The sequence below is a fragment of the Aethalodelphis obliquidens genome, unplaced genomic scaffold (genome assembly GCF_003676395.1).
Source record: "Aethalodelphis obliquidens isolate GAN/ISIS:26980383/991018 unplaced genomic scaffold, ASM367639v1 scaffold9, whole genome shotgun sequence".
NCBI lineage: Eukaryota > Metazoa > Chordata > Mammalia > Artiodactyla > Delphinidae > Aethalodelphis > Aethalodelphis obliquidens.
This window is the reverse complement of record NW_020837953.1, coordinates 36285381-36298846: the sequence shown is the minus strand read 5'-3', so window position 1 is coordinate 36298846 and position 13466 is coordinate 36285381. Positions and strand designations below refer to the sequence as shown.

The window sequence follows — 13466 nt, the reverse complement described above, 5'->3', positions numbered from 1 at the left end:
AAACACAATGGCCTCCTGATACTCAGTTGTCCAAAGCCACCATTGCTTAAACCAGTCCTCTGACAATAAAGTCAGTTTGACACCCACTGAACCCTTCTCGGACCCTGGGATGGTGCTGGTGAAAAAGACAAGGGCTCTGCCCGAGTCCCAGTCCTTCAGGGAGCAGGCACAGCAGGGAACTGGCAAACGGGTAACAGGGCTCACCTGGAGAAGTAGCAACGGGAATGGGGAGGCTGATGGCAGCCCAGCCCCGGGGCTGCTGTGCCAGGTGCTGGGGGAGGGCAAGGTGGGTAGAAGTTCATCACCACCCAGATGGCACCCAAATGGCCAAAGAAGCTCCTTGACCAAAGCCCTGGCACCATGGTATGTGGGAGGAAGGCGGGAGGGAGATTGAAACCCGCCCAGAGCTAGTGGGATCCCTGATGAAAACCACTAGCCCAGGGAGTTGATGCAAACTGTTACATGTAAAATGGAGAAACAACAAGGTCCTACTGTATAGCACAGGGAACTATATTCAATATCCTGGGATAAACCATAATGGAAAAGAATATGAAAAAGAACGTATCTATGTGTATAACTGAGTCACTTTGCTGTACAGCAGAAATTAACACAACACTGTAAGTCAACTATACTTCAATTAAAAAATAAATTTATAGGACTTCCCTGGTGGCACAGTGGTTAAGAATCCGCCTGCCAATGCAGGGGACATGGGTTCGAGCCCTGGTCCGGGAAGATCCCACATGCCGCGGAGCAACTAAGCCCGTGTGCCACAACTACTGAGCCTGCACTCTAGAGCCAGTGAGCCACAACTTCCGAGCCCATGTGCCACAACTATTGAAGCCCGCGCACCTAGAGCCCGTGCTCTGCAACAAAGAGAAGCCATCACAATGAGAAGCCCGCGCACCACAACGAAGAGTAGCCCCCGCTCGCTGCAACTAGAGAAAGCCGGCATGACACAACAAAGACCCAATGCAGCCCAAAAATAAATAAATAAAATAAATAATAAAAAATAGATAAATAAATTTATAAGAAAAGCTTATATTTGGAAATAAAACAAACCCAAGTTTAAAAAAAAAAACACTGGCTCAGGGCACTTGCCCAGGCTTTACCTCACTTGATCCTAGAACTGCCTGCGAGTAGGTATGTCCTCCTATTTTTCTGGGGCAGGAACTTGCCTAAAGGTGCACAGCTGGATGGAAGGGCCAGGGCTCTCCGGGCTCCAGCCAGGGGCCTCCGCCCGTGAGGTCTGAAATTGGGGAGCTTCAGAAGAGAGATGTGGCGCTGGGGGGCTGCCAGCGTGAAGGTGGGGGACTAAGGGATCAGGGTGGGGATGGGACCTCTAGGGGGAGGAGTGGGGCGTGGTAGGTCCCAGGCTTGAGGTGGAGAACTGCTTCCTTCCATCTCCTTGCCTGCGCTACCTGCCCCAGGCAGGAGCACAGCCATGGAGATGTGTGGGTTCCCCTGCGGCTCAGTCTCAGAATCCTGTTTCCTCATTCCGCAACGTGGAGGAAGTAATGGTAGCCACCCTGTAAGGCTGGGGGGAGGGGAAAGCACTGTTGCCGTGTACGGGGCACTTGGCATGAGCCTGGGTACCATGAGTGTGTAAGAAAGGAGAGCTGTGCTCTTCACCCGCACAGCATGGGCCTGAGCTGGGCCAAGGGATGAGGCCTGTGTCTTCAGCCTATGAATGTGTAACATGGCCTTGGATAGGACCCTCCCACGTCTGCTGGCCTCAGCCTTCCTTCCATGCAATGGAGGCCACTGAAAGAGAGAATCCCCAAGGAGCTCCCCTCTCTAGGCTTCTGTATTTTGATGGGCAGGTTTGATGGGGCCCGAGTACAGAAGACAAACCAGCAGATGGTGGCAGGGACCCCTACCCCCGTGGAAAGGGATCCTGGGCCTCTGCTTGTATGAAAAGGGGATTCCAGGACTTACTGGGGTGGGGGGGCATCGATCCTCTCCTGTGGGTCAGGTGTGTCGCTTTCCTTATCTAAATCCCGTCCTCGTGAAGACCCCGAGAGGAAGGTACAAACACCTGCATCTGACGGGGAGGAGACTGAGGTCCAGGGAACTCACTTGTCCACACAGCTGCTGCTTGGCACAGATGCGGTTCTAACTGAGGACTGTCAGGCACTAGAGTGTTCTTTCCACTGGAGAATTGACGACTAGACTCATGGACATGAGAGAGAGAGAGGAGAGGGCATTCCTGGTTCCCAATTTTTCTCAAGATTAGGGACACAGAACGTCTTTGCTAACTTATCCTTACAGGAGTGAGGCTGTTCTTGGCTACTTTAAGTTTGATACGTTAAACAACAGGCAAGTCTTGCTTTCCAGCACAGCTAAATAGCTGTTGCTAAGTCAGGTTCCTGCGGAGCCTACTTTAATGAATAAGCCAAGCAGGGTTTATAACTGATGGCTGGATACATCTGGGGGCTCCTGCAGTTGGAAGTGGTTTGTTCTCTTGAGTTAAACATAACCCTCCTAATTGTGCTAGCACAGTTCATTTGCTGCCGTAGCACAATGTCTCTCTGCTGGGTGGAAGGAAAGAGCGTGGGCTTTGGAGTGAAGCCCAGCTCTGCCAGTGTCTGCCAGAGCGGTGTGGCCTTCTTGGGCAAGTCACTTGGTGTCTCTGAGCCTTGGTTTTTCCAGTCTCAGTTGTAGGTAGAAGACCCAGGGTCCACAGGCTCGTTTGGAGGATGGGACTGGCATAGGTTTTGCAGATCTCACAATGGCTGTCTGAGATGGACAGCTACTGCTTCCTCTGCCGAGTCCAGGCAGCCTTCTGCAATGAGAAGTCGGTGTCTGTAGTGGCTGGGGATGGGAAGCTGCCCCACCCCCTCCCAAATAACTCTGCCTCTCTGTCGGTACAGAGAAAGAGAAAGACCCCAAGTACTGGAGAGACCAAGCTCAGCAGACCCTGAAAAATGCCCTGAGGCTTCAGACTCTCAACACCAACGTGGCTAAGAATGTCATCATGTTCCTTGGAGATGGTGAGGCCTGGGGGCCAAAGGGAGGGGCTGGATGGGGGCCCAGGGAGCCAGGCAGAGGTGAAGGTGGCTGTGTTGTAGAGGCTGGGGCCCTGGGGCCATGTTGAAGAGGATGGGAGAGCCGGGCTGTGAACCCCAAGGGTCTCGGGAGGGAAGGAGGAAAGGGACCACCCAGTCATGCTCTGGTGCCCACTGCTCAGCCTGCCTTGGCACCTAACTCTAGGGAGCTCTGGGTGCCCAAGAGAGCTGATTGGAGAGGCTGGGAGCCCGAGAGACTGAGCCCCCCTGACCCCCGTTCCCCACCCCCCGCCACAGGGATGGGCGTCTCCACGGTGACGGCGGCCCGCATCCTCAAGGGTCAGCTCCACCACAGCCCAGGGGAGGAGACCAGGCTGGAGATGGACAAGTTTCCCTACGTGGCCCTCTCCAAGGTGAGCTCCAGCCCCAAGCCTCCCACCTCTCAGGAGGAAAGGGCAGGGGAATGGCATTCGCTGGAGCCCTCAAACCTGCTGGCAATGCAGTCAGCCCTCCCGGGGGCTCTGTGGCCCCTCTGTGAATTGAGGACAGTAGCGGCTGTTTCCTAAGACTCTGGGGATTTCAGCTCATTGATTTCAAAATCTATTGACACGTGACATACATAGAGAGAAGTGCACCGGTGTACAGAGTGAATTTTCACAAACTTGGCACGTGTCTGTATGACCAATATCCAGGTTGAGAAACTGAACATGACAGCAGCCAGGGGTCCCCCCGCACCCCGCTCCAGTCCTTGCTCCTTGACTTCTAACACCATAGCTTAGCTGTTCCTGCCTTTGTACTTGACGTAAATGGGTTCACGCAGTGTGTACTCTTTGCATGGGGTTCTGTTACATTCGTTCTCTCCCAAGGCGGCTCAGATAGAAAGTGGTAGCTTTGTTTCTGGTGTTGTAATTGCTGGTGGCCGTGGTGTCACATAATAAAGGTCCTTTAGACACTCTGGGCCAGGCCCTGGGCTCCCTTCTGGGGGAAAGCAGGGACCGTAATGTTTTCTGGTCTTCAAGGAGCTCTCAGGCTGGTGGGGCAGGGAGATGGGCAGATAGTTTCAGACCAGAGGTCTGAATAGTGGGGGGGGGTCCCCATTTCCCCATCCTAGATCCTGCCTCCCCCTAACTTTCCCTCCCCTTCCCCAGCCTCCCTCACTCCCTCAAGAACCCCCTCCGTCTCCCTTCTCCACGGCTCACCTGCCTCCCCCTCCCCCTTACTGGCTTCTGCAGCCCCAGACCCAGAGAGAGCTGACCCAGCCCCCATTTCTCTGCCAACCGAGTCTCCACATATTGGAACATTGCGTTCCCGCCCCTTCCTGCAACCCTGGCTGCCAGGGCACTGGGCGTGGGCAGGAAGCAGGCAGCTAGGTGATCCCGTGGCTCTGGGGGGACCTCGCTGGGTAGCAGGGCTCGGCCAAGGCCGCGGGAGGCCTGTGTCTCCCTCATGCCCAGGCCCCATGGTGTGAGTGGGGGTCGGAGGGCAGCAGAGCGGGCCAAGGCCGGGCCACCTCCCGACCCTCCTTTCCCGCCTACAGACATACAACACCAACGCTCAGGTCCCTGACAGCGCGGGCACCGCCACCGCCTATTTGTGTGGGGTGAAGGCCAACGAGGGCACCGTGGGGGTGAGCGCAGCGACCCAGCGCACCGAGTGCAACACCACTCAGGGCAATGAGGTCACCTCCATCCTGCGCTGGGCCAAGGACGCAGGTGAGTGGGGTGAGTGGTGGGGAACGGGCCTGGCTCTGTGGCCTGTCTGAGCCTCTTTCCAACCGTACAATGGGGAGAGGGTAGAAGAAGATGCTCTCCAGGGCCCTTCCAGCTCTGAGGTTCTGGGCCTCTGTGAAATAGTCATGGATTCCTTTCCATGACAGCGAAAGCTAGTGGTTTAGGGGGTCACTCAGGTGTGCGTTTGCTCCCAGCTCATTTCCTTGAGTCTATTCCTTTGACTATGAAATGGGCATGAAAATGTAGCCCCCTCCCAGGTTTAGTGTGAGGGAGGTCAGGAACGAGCCCAGCGCTGTTCCCGTGGAAGTCCAGTAAATGTCTACCCCTTCTCCCTTCCTCCTGGGAATTGGGAGGCCCTGGCACGTGCCCCCAGGGACTTTGGAGTCAGGTTATGAGGCTGGCTGACATAGGTGACGGAACCACACTCCACCTGAGAGCCCTTCGGAGGGGCCCTTGTGTTCCTGCAGGGCAGCGGGGGGGCTTCCTGCAGGCTGGGGCTCTGCAGGGTCCTTGGTGGAGGGGAGGGCTCCAGCCCGGGTGCTCACAGCTCAAGGGCCCTCAGGACAGGGGAGGGTCACAGAGGCAGAGTATCTGAGCTGCCGGGATATTTGGAAGCCACCAACCCCACCTTTAGTACGGATGGGGAGACTGGGGCCCAGTCAGGCAGCAGAACTAACCTGTCTTTAGCTAGGAGAGGGAGGGGGAAGACAGCTTGGACACACCCATTTCCAGGCAAAACCAACCCCTCCTCTCCCACACCCCAGGGAAATCCGTGGGCATCGTGACCACTACGCGAGTGAACCACGCCACCCCCAGCGCCGCCTACGCCCACTCTGCTGACCGGGACTGGTACTCGGACAACGAGATGCCCCCGGAGGCCCTTAGCCAGGGCTGCAAGGACATCGCCTACCAGCTCATGCACAACGTCAGGGACATCGAGGCGAGTGCGGGAGTGCAGCCAGAGTAGGGGCTTGTGGGTCCGAGGCCTCAGGCCTAGACTGGCCCGGGAAAAGCAGTTTGGCCTGGCTCCCCACACACCTGGGAGGGCTCCCAGCCCATTAGGGGATTTGCGGTTGGGGCAGGGAGGCACTGTAGGATTTCTCCGCAGTGGGGCTGAGGGATGAATCCTGATATGGCCGCCACCACACCTCAAGAACCAGACGCCCAGGGATTATCCTGTAAATTGGAAACTGGCACTGCACTGGAGCATGGGGGTGACACAGTGCCATCTCAGGGGAGTACCTGCCCTGTACATTCCCACATGCACAGACAGGCACGCGTCCCGTGCACTCAGGCAACATGCCCAGAGAAAAGGTGGTGTGGGCCGTGGTTAGCCCGAGCTCTTACTTTTAAAACTTGGGTTCCAATCCTTGCCCTGCTGTTTGCTAGCTGTGTGACCTTGGGTCAGTTACTTAACCTCTCTGAGCCTTCCCTTCTACAGCCCTTTTGTGAAATGTACCTACCTTATCAGCCCATTGCAAGATCTAAATAAAATAATCCCTGTAGAGTTTAGCCCTGGGCCCAGTGCCGAGTGAGTGCTCAGAAAGTGGCAGCATTTATGCACGAGCAGCCTTATGTCCCTTCCCTGAAACACCAGCTGTGACATACGGAGCAGGCTCAGCACATGTGCACCCCAGCATTGTCCACCTGATGTTCAGATGTGTCCCTACTCTCTGTTCTTAAATGAGAACCTCTGGCTTGTTCCCTTTTCAGACTCTTATTACCTACTGCCAGGGGCTGGTGAGGGAGTGAGGGGACTTCGGCCCCCAAGCCTAGAATGGGGGTTCAGTGAGGCTCAGAGAGCCCCCAGGTCCCTCCTACCCCTTACCTCTGTTTCTACCCCCACCAGACAAATTTCCTGGCTCCCAGACCCACCCTCTGCCCCCCCATGCCATCCCCCCAATTTCTAAGTGCCACCTGGCCCCTCTTCCAACCCCTCGTTTTTCTGAGCAGTGGACTGAGTTGCCCCTCTCGGGACACGTAGTCCCGTTGATCGCTCCTAGCAAGCGACCGTGTCAGGCAAAGCCGCCGTTCTGACTTTGCCTGTACCCGACTCACGTCCTGGGACAAGTGGCTTCCCCTCCCCAAGCCTGAGTGTCCCCACCTGTGCAACAGGGGCTGAGAGCCCCACCTGCCCCCTCCCAGGGCCGCTGGAGGCCGAGATGAGGTCATGGACGTGAGAACATTTGTTGTACAAGCACAGGGTGTAATTACGGGGCTGCTCTTGAGAGCGATTTGGCAGCGACAGCCTGAGAAGGGGACAGGAGCTTAAATGAAGGCTTCTGGGGGGGGGGGGGCGGGGGGGGGAGGGGTGTTAACTGGGTTTAGGGGGGGGGTAAGCCACAGAGGCCACTGGGGGATGAGCTAGGGCGTGAGTGTGGAGGTGGGGCAGCTGTGAGGATTGCCCCTCCTCCCTTTCCTCTCTCAGCCTCCTCGTCCTTCCCTCTCCCCTCTGCCCCTGCACCAGCACCACCCCAAAGCCCCCCAGCCCCCAGGCTGTACATGAAACAAAAATCCTAGTGTCCGCCCTGAAAATAAATATCTTTTGCTAAAAAAAAAAAAAAAAAAAAAAAAAAGAAAAATGAAAGACACAAACCCAAACCCCAAAGCCAAACAGCAAGTCTGTTATTTGGGAGTTTAATGAGTGTGTGAAGTGCGTGCTGGGGCTGGAAATGATGAGGCTCCAGGCAACAAGATTGGGGGCTTCATTTTCCATTCTGGAAATGCCAAGGGGTCAGGTTCTGTGGGAACAATTGGAGGGGGCGGGGGGCCAGTGACCCGGGGTCCCCTTCTCCTTTTTTAACAGCCTGCCCTGCCCCCAGAGCTCCTGGCTGGAGCTGGCAGTGAGGAACTTGGAACTACTTGGATCTCTACTGCTTCTGGCCGTTGAGAATACCTTCCACGGGAGGCCAGCCCCAGGTGCCGGGACTGCACTGCGTCACTGCATTTCCTCCTGGGACAGTCCAGTAGCTGGGACGGTCCTGTGCGTGGGCATTACTGCCATGTTATAGTTGAGGAAACTGAGGTGCAGAGAGCTTAAGTGACAAGCCCTTGGTCAAGATGCAGGAGAGTCAAGATTCAAACCCAAGTCTGACTTCAGAGCTCTTTCTGGTTCCCCAGGATCCAGGCTGGTCCTGGGGGCCAGCGTGTACCCCTCACCTGTACCACCTGTACCACTGGCCTGGACTCCTGGCTCCCCCTCCACCCTGTGGAACCTGGGTTCTGAGGAGGGAGCTGGAATGGAAGGTTGAGAAGGGTGCGCATGAAATGCCAGTGGATCTGAGGCCAGCCGTCACTGGGTCTGCTCTCCCAAGGTGTCAGCCAGGGGCAGCGGCCTGGGCTGACGCCCATGGTGACAGGAGGACACCGGTGCGGTGGTCACTGCGGGCGGCGGCTAGTATGCTCTTGGCCTCCGTTCTAAAAATAGCCAGGACTTCAAACACGGACTCCCCAGGAAAACAAACAGTCCCGCGTCCGTCTGCCCAAGCGGGTCAGCACAGTGGGTAAAATTAGCCTGGCGGTGACTACACAGACGTGAGCACTGGTCCTCTGTTTGCCAGGCTCCCAGCTGGGCTGCCCCAAGACCTCCCTGGCTGTGGGGGGAGGAGGCTCTCAGAGTCCCCATCCTCAGCTCCATGGACGCCGCCGGGCCCTGGTGCCGGGGCTGGAGGAGGCTCGGGTTTGAATCCTGGCTCTGCCCCTCACTGGCCGTGTGGCCTTATGGGAAAGAAATCACATTTCTACACCCATTTCTTTATTTGGAAAACAGGTGACACGGGTTCCCTTACAGCCTTGGTATGACGTTGAATAAGATCATGTATCTCAAGTCCTTAGTGCCTGACACACACTCTGTACACGGTATTATTCTCACAGAAGCCCAAGTTATGCGTCGGGCTTCTGGAAAGCCGAATAAGGGAGGTTAGCTCCAATATTTCACCCAGAAGCCCAAATCACAGTCCCAATAGCCTCGTGATTTCATCCCTGCCCCCGAGCTGGAGACGTGGAGGCTCGGGGAGGGCAGCGTGGACTGAAGCCAGGACTCGCCATGCTGGAGAAGCTTCCACTCCACCCGCTGGGCCTCCAGGAGCCCAGCTCTCCAGGCGGGGCCTCTGGAGCCTCTGGATGTCATGGCGCCCTGGGCTCCTCATGGCTGTGTCCCCTTTAGGTGATCATGGGGGGCGGCCGGAAGTACATGTTCCCCAAGAATAGAACCGATGTGGAGTATGAGATGGACGAGAAGGCCAGGGGCACGAGGCTGGACGGCCTGAACCTCATCGACATCTGGAAGAGCTTCAAACCGAAACACAAGGTAGCCTGTCCGGGGGCCTGATGGCTGCAGGGTACGCCTGCAGTGGGCAGGGCTGCGGGAGTCCTCTCTGAATCCGTGTTCATTTCTGTAGAATGGGGTCATAATTCTTACCTCAGCGGGCTCAGAGGGCCTTACAGATATATGAATGGCACATAGTAGGTGCCCATCAATTCCTTCCTTCAAGACCACAGTGAAATACCTTCAGGCGGTAAGGAGGAAGGCGGGCCAAGGATAACCTGCAGAGACATTCAGTCCACCTGCACCCCTACTGTGTGCAGGGCCCCTGGCTAGGCATGAGGTCCAAAGGATGAGTCAGATGGTTAAGGAAACGTGGAATGCTGTGTGCTTGGATGGAGAGACGCCCAGGAGCTACGGGAACCCAGAGGGGACAGAACACAAGGGTGGGGCTGAGAAGCCCTGACAAGGGGGAGGAGGGGGAGGAGGCAATATTGGGAGGGTCTTGCAGGCAGAGGTGGCAGGGAGGGGCCGGGCCGGGCACGTGCTGGCCCGCCGGAGCGTGGGAAGACCTGGGCGCTGGCTCCCTGGAGCAGCCCTGACCCTTAAAATCCGTCTGCCGGCCGCTGGGCCTGGGGCAGCTGGGGTCTGGAAATGACTGCGGTCAGGGCTGAAGACAGTGGGAAGCAGCCTGGCAGCCACTTTGATGTCACTCTGGGGTTGGGTTTCTGAGGGTTCCAGGACTGGCCCCTGGGGAGGCCTTGTGGGATAGGGGTGGGCCAAGAGCGAGGTGGGGGGTAGGGGCTGGGAAATGGCCCCCCGGGGCTGGTAGGGGTGGGACTGAGCTGCTTTGAACCTTTCCCACTCCTGAGTCAGCTCAGGCTGGACCAGAGCCCCATCCCAGCCCGAGTCAGAGAGACACCGCCACTCCCAGCCTCAGTTTCTCTACCTGGAACATGGGACCGGAGCTTATAATTCTTCTTGCCCAGGCAGGGGGCTTACCCTGGAACTCAGTCTAGACACCAAGAGGGAGAGAGGCACCCACATCACTGGAGCGAACAGGGTATCACTTTGAGGTTTCAGATAAGCCACACATTCTTTGCAAATCGTGCCTTAGTATGGGCTAATCTGTGTGTCTCAGTGTCCCCATCCGTAAAATGAGAATACAGTACCTACCTTGGGTGGGTGATGTGAGGGACAAATGACATAACGTAGGAGAATCATCTCAGTGAAGGAGGGGAGCTCCACTTTCTTAGCCTTCCCACCCTCCTTCCCAAAGCAGCCCCTGAGGTTCAGAAACCTCTGATCCCAATGCCATTGGCCAGAGAAGGCAAGGGGCTCTCTAATGGACACACAGCTGATTCCCGGTAGTTCGGGACCCCCCGGTCTAGGCCTGAATGGTACCATCACCAGGCAAGCTGGCCAGCCCTTCCCATGGCCTCTATGCCCTGGGGAAACAGCACTTCCTTTATCTCCCCCTTGGATGGGGTCCCCAGGGCAGAGCTAGGGCTTTGCTTCCTCCCTGGCTCTCCACAGCTCTCAGAATACACAGAGCCCATACCTCTCAGTGGGCACTCAGGGCCGCCTGTGATCTGCGCCTCCCTCTTTGCTCCCTGATCCCTCCCCATGCTTGGAACTCTGCTCCCTGACCCCAGGCTGATCAATTCCTGCTTGTCCTTCAAGGCCCCATTAGGACAGCAGGAAGCTCTCTCTGATCCTGCCTCAAGGCTCACAGTGGTCTCTGGTCTCCAAATTCTCATCTCCCTGCATTAAAATTTCCCGTTTATTTGCCATTTCTTGAAGGCAGGGATGGTGGGTCTTCGGGGAGGGATTTTAAATGACTGAAGAGAACCAGTACATGCCGCAGACTCTGAGACCAGCTGGGGTTAGTCCTTCCGACTTCCCCAGCCCCGCATGGCTGACACCGCCCTCCTTCCTAGCACTCTCACTATATCTGGAACCGCACCGAACTCCTGGCCCTCGACCCCTACACCGTGGACTACCTCTTGGGTAAGTGGAGGGGGGTGGAGTGGACATCCAGCTGGGTGCCCCAGGGACGAGGTCCCAGGCTGCCCCGCTACTTAGGGACCTTCGCCCTCAGGCTCCAGGACCTGGGAGGGGTGAGGGAGGGGTTCTGGTTCATAGAATTAGACCTGAAATCTGCTGGCTGTGCAGGGTGAATAGCTCCATTGAGCACAAAGGGAAACAAAGCTCAGAGAAAGGAAGCGACCTCTGGCATACCACACAGCCAGTTAGAATTAGGGCGCAGGTGAGTTTGAACCCTGGCTGGAGCTGGGACTTAAACAGATCCTAGACTGAGGAGCAAGGGGACCCAGAGCCAGCCCTGCTGCGTTGCCAGGGCAGAAGCCAGCTAGATTGTCGCCAGTGGTCTCGACTGGGGTGGGGGGGTACCCCCATTTCCCCAGGGAGTGGGAAACAGGTGTGGGGCCTGGGGGCGGCTCCAGGCCAGGTGGAATGAGACCCTGAGTGCCACCATGCAGACATCTGGGTCCTCTTTCCCTTCTGGCTATTGGGCCAAGCAAGTGGTGGCAAGACCTCCTGCAAATCTTTCTCAAGGAGCACAGCCCCTGGGTCCTGGGTGTGTCACTGGAAGTTATGGGCTTAGAGCTGGGCACCTGGAGGATCCCTCAGATACACACACAGCTCTCTACTTGCCTGGCTCACACAGCACACACCCCATACCCCACACTGGCTGTGTAGAGTTATGCATGTACCCATGGAGCAAGAAAGTTCTGTTCATGGATCTTAGAGCCAGAGTGCTGGGTTCAAATCCAGCTCCTACCACCCATGAGCTGTGCAACCTTGGGCAAGTGATTTCTCCTCTCTGTGCCACAGTTTTCTCTTCTATAAAATAAGGATAATGAATCCTCCGTAAAATGGGGATAACAATAGGGCCTACCTCAGGGTTGTCATGAGGATTAAGTGAGCTAATATATAAGTTACCTGTTGCTGCATAACAAATTATCCCAAAACTTTACAGTTTAAAACAACTGTAAAGTTGTTTTATTTATAATGATTGTTGAACAATTTATTCCTTCACAGTTTCTCTGGGTCGAGAGTTTGCAAGTGATTTAGCTGGGTCTCTCATGAGATTGCAGTCATCTGAAGACTTGTCTGGGGCTGGGGCTTCCGAGGTGGGCCACTCACATGGCTCATAACTTGGTGCAGGCTGTTGGCAGGAGGCCTCAGCTCCTTGCCACATGAATCTCTCCATTGAGTTGCTTGAGTGTCCTTACAACATGGCGGCTGGCTTCCCCCAGAAATGTAAGAGTATGCAAGGCCGAGGCCACAATGTGTTATGCCCTGGCCTGGAAGTCACACGCCATCATTTCTACAGTGTTCTGTTGGATACACCGGCCAGCCCCAGTCCGTGAGGGAGGGGCACACACGGGCATGAATTCCAGGAGGGAGGGTTATTGGGCACCATCTCGGAGGCTGGCGCCTAAGTGCTTCCAAAGCGCATAGGACAGCGTGTGGCACAGAGTAAGCACTCTGTTCTTCGGAGCCCTTGCTTGGCTGCGTGCAATTATGGAAGGGCAAGGTGTTCTGGAAGGACATCCAGGACTGGAAGCACCAACCCAGTACTTGTGGAATCTTGTGACATGGGTAAGAAATGGATCACTCTCCTTACTTCACAAGGGAAAAAACCGAGCTCGGTGAACAGAAGGGACAGTGACCCCAACCCTTCTTCCGTTTCACTGCACAGGGCACTGAGCCGTTCAAGGCTGACCTGTAAATGACATGTAAATACACGCCCAGGCTGCCTTGTGGAGGCCAGGACACAATCCTCTGCCATGTCCAGGGCTCTGTGGGCTCAGGGTGGGCTGACGGATTGGAATCCCAGGTCTCCCACTTAGCAGCTGAAAATAGCAAGGTACTAAACACCTGAGGCTCAGTCTCCTCCTCCGTGAAATGGACACGGTGGTCCCTCTCACCATGGCGTGGCTAAGAAGATGAAAGGAGGAAGTGCGCCCAAAGCACCTGGCACAAGTCAGGCCCGCAAGAGCCACCCAGATGAGCTTCCATCCCCCCACTTTACCCCCAAGCTGTGTGTGGGGAGACACCCACATCCTCCCGGGTCTTCCTCAGGTCTCTTTGAGCCAGGGGACATGCAGTATGAGCTCAACAGGAACAACCTGACTGACCCTTCACTCTCCGAGATGGTGGAGACGGCCATCAAGATCCTGAGCAAGAACCCCAAAGGCTTCTTCTTGCTGGTGGAAGGTAGGGGTCCAGGACCTGACTGCAGGGCCACTTCCCTGGGAGCTTCCAGATGGGTTCAGGGGTAGGGCGGTCCAGCTCTCAGAACTGTCCAGTTTGGGGATGAGCAGGGAGATTCCTTTAGGGAGATGGGTTGTGGAGGGAGGGGGGGAAAGGGGGCGGTGCTGAAGTTCCCAGCCCAACAAGCAGCTCTCCTCTGGGCGTGGAGATGGCACATCTGGCTTA

The 13466-nt window shown here is 56.3% G+C and overlaps 1 protein-coding gene across 2 annotated transcripts in view; it reads left to right on the top strand.

The window, feature by feature from the left end:
• The window catches only part of ALPL (alkaline phosphatase, biomineralization associated), a 57285-nt gene that overhangs the window by 39478 nt on the left and 4341 nt on the right, over positions 1 to 13466 (top strand). For both annotated transcript variants that reach the window (XM_027109858.1, XM_027109859.1), the window contains exons 3-9: positions 2871 to 2990; positions 3303 to 3418; positions 4543 to 4717; positions 5500 to 5675; positions 8901 to 9044; positions 10940 to 11009; positions 13110 to 13244. In XM_027109858.1, coding sequence (XP_026965659.1) covers positions 2871 to 2990; positions 3303 to 3418; positions 4543 to 4717; positions 5500 to 5675; positions 8901 to 9044; positions 10940 to 11009; positions 13110 to 13244 — 936 coding nt within the window. The remainder of the gene's footprint in view (positions 1 to 2870; positions 2991 to 3302; positions 3419 to 4542; positions 4718 to 5499; positions 5676 to 8900; positions 9045 to 10939; positions 11010 to 13109; positions 13245 to 13466) is intronic.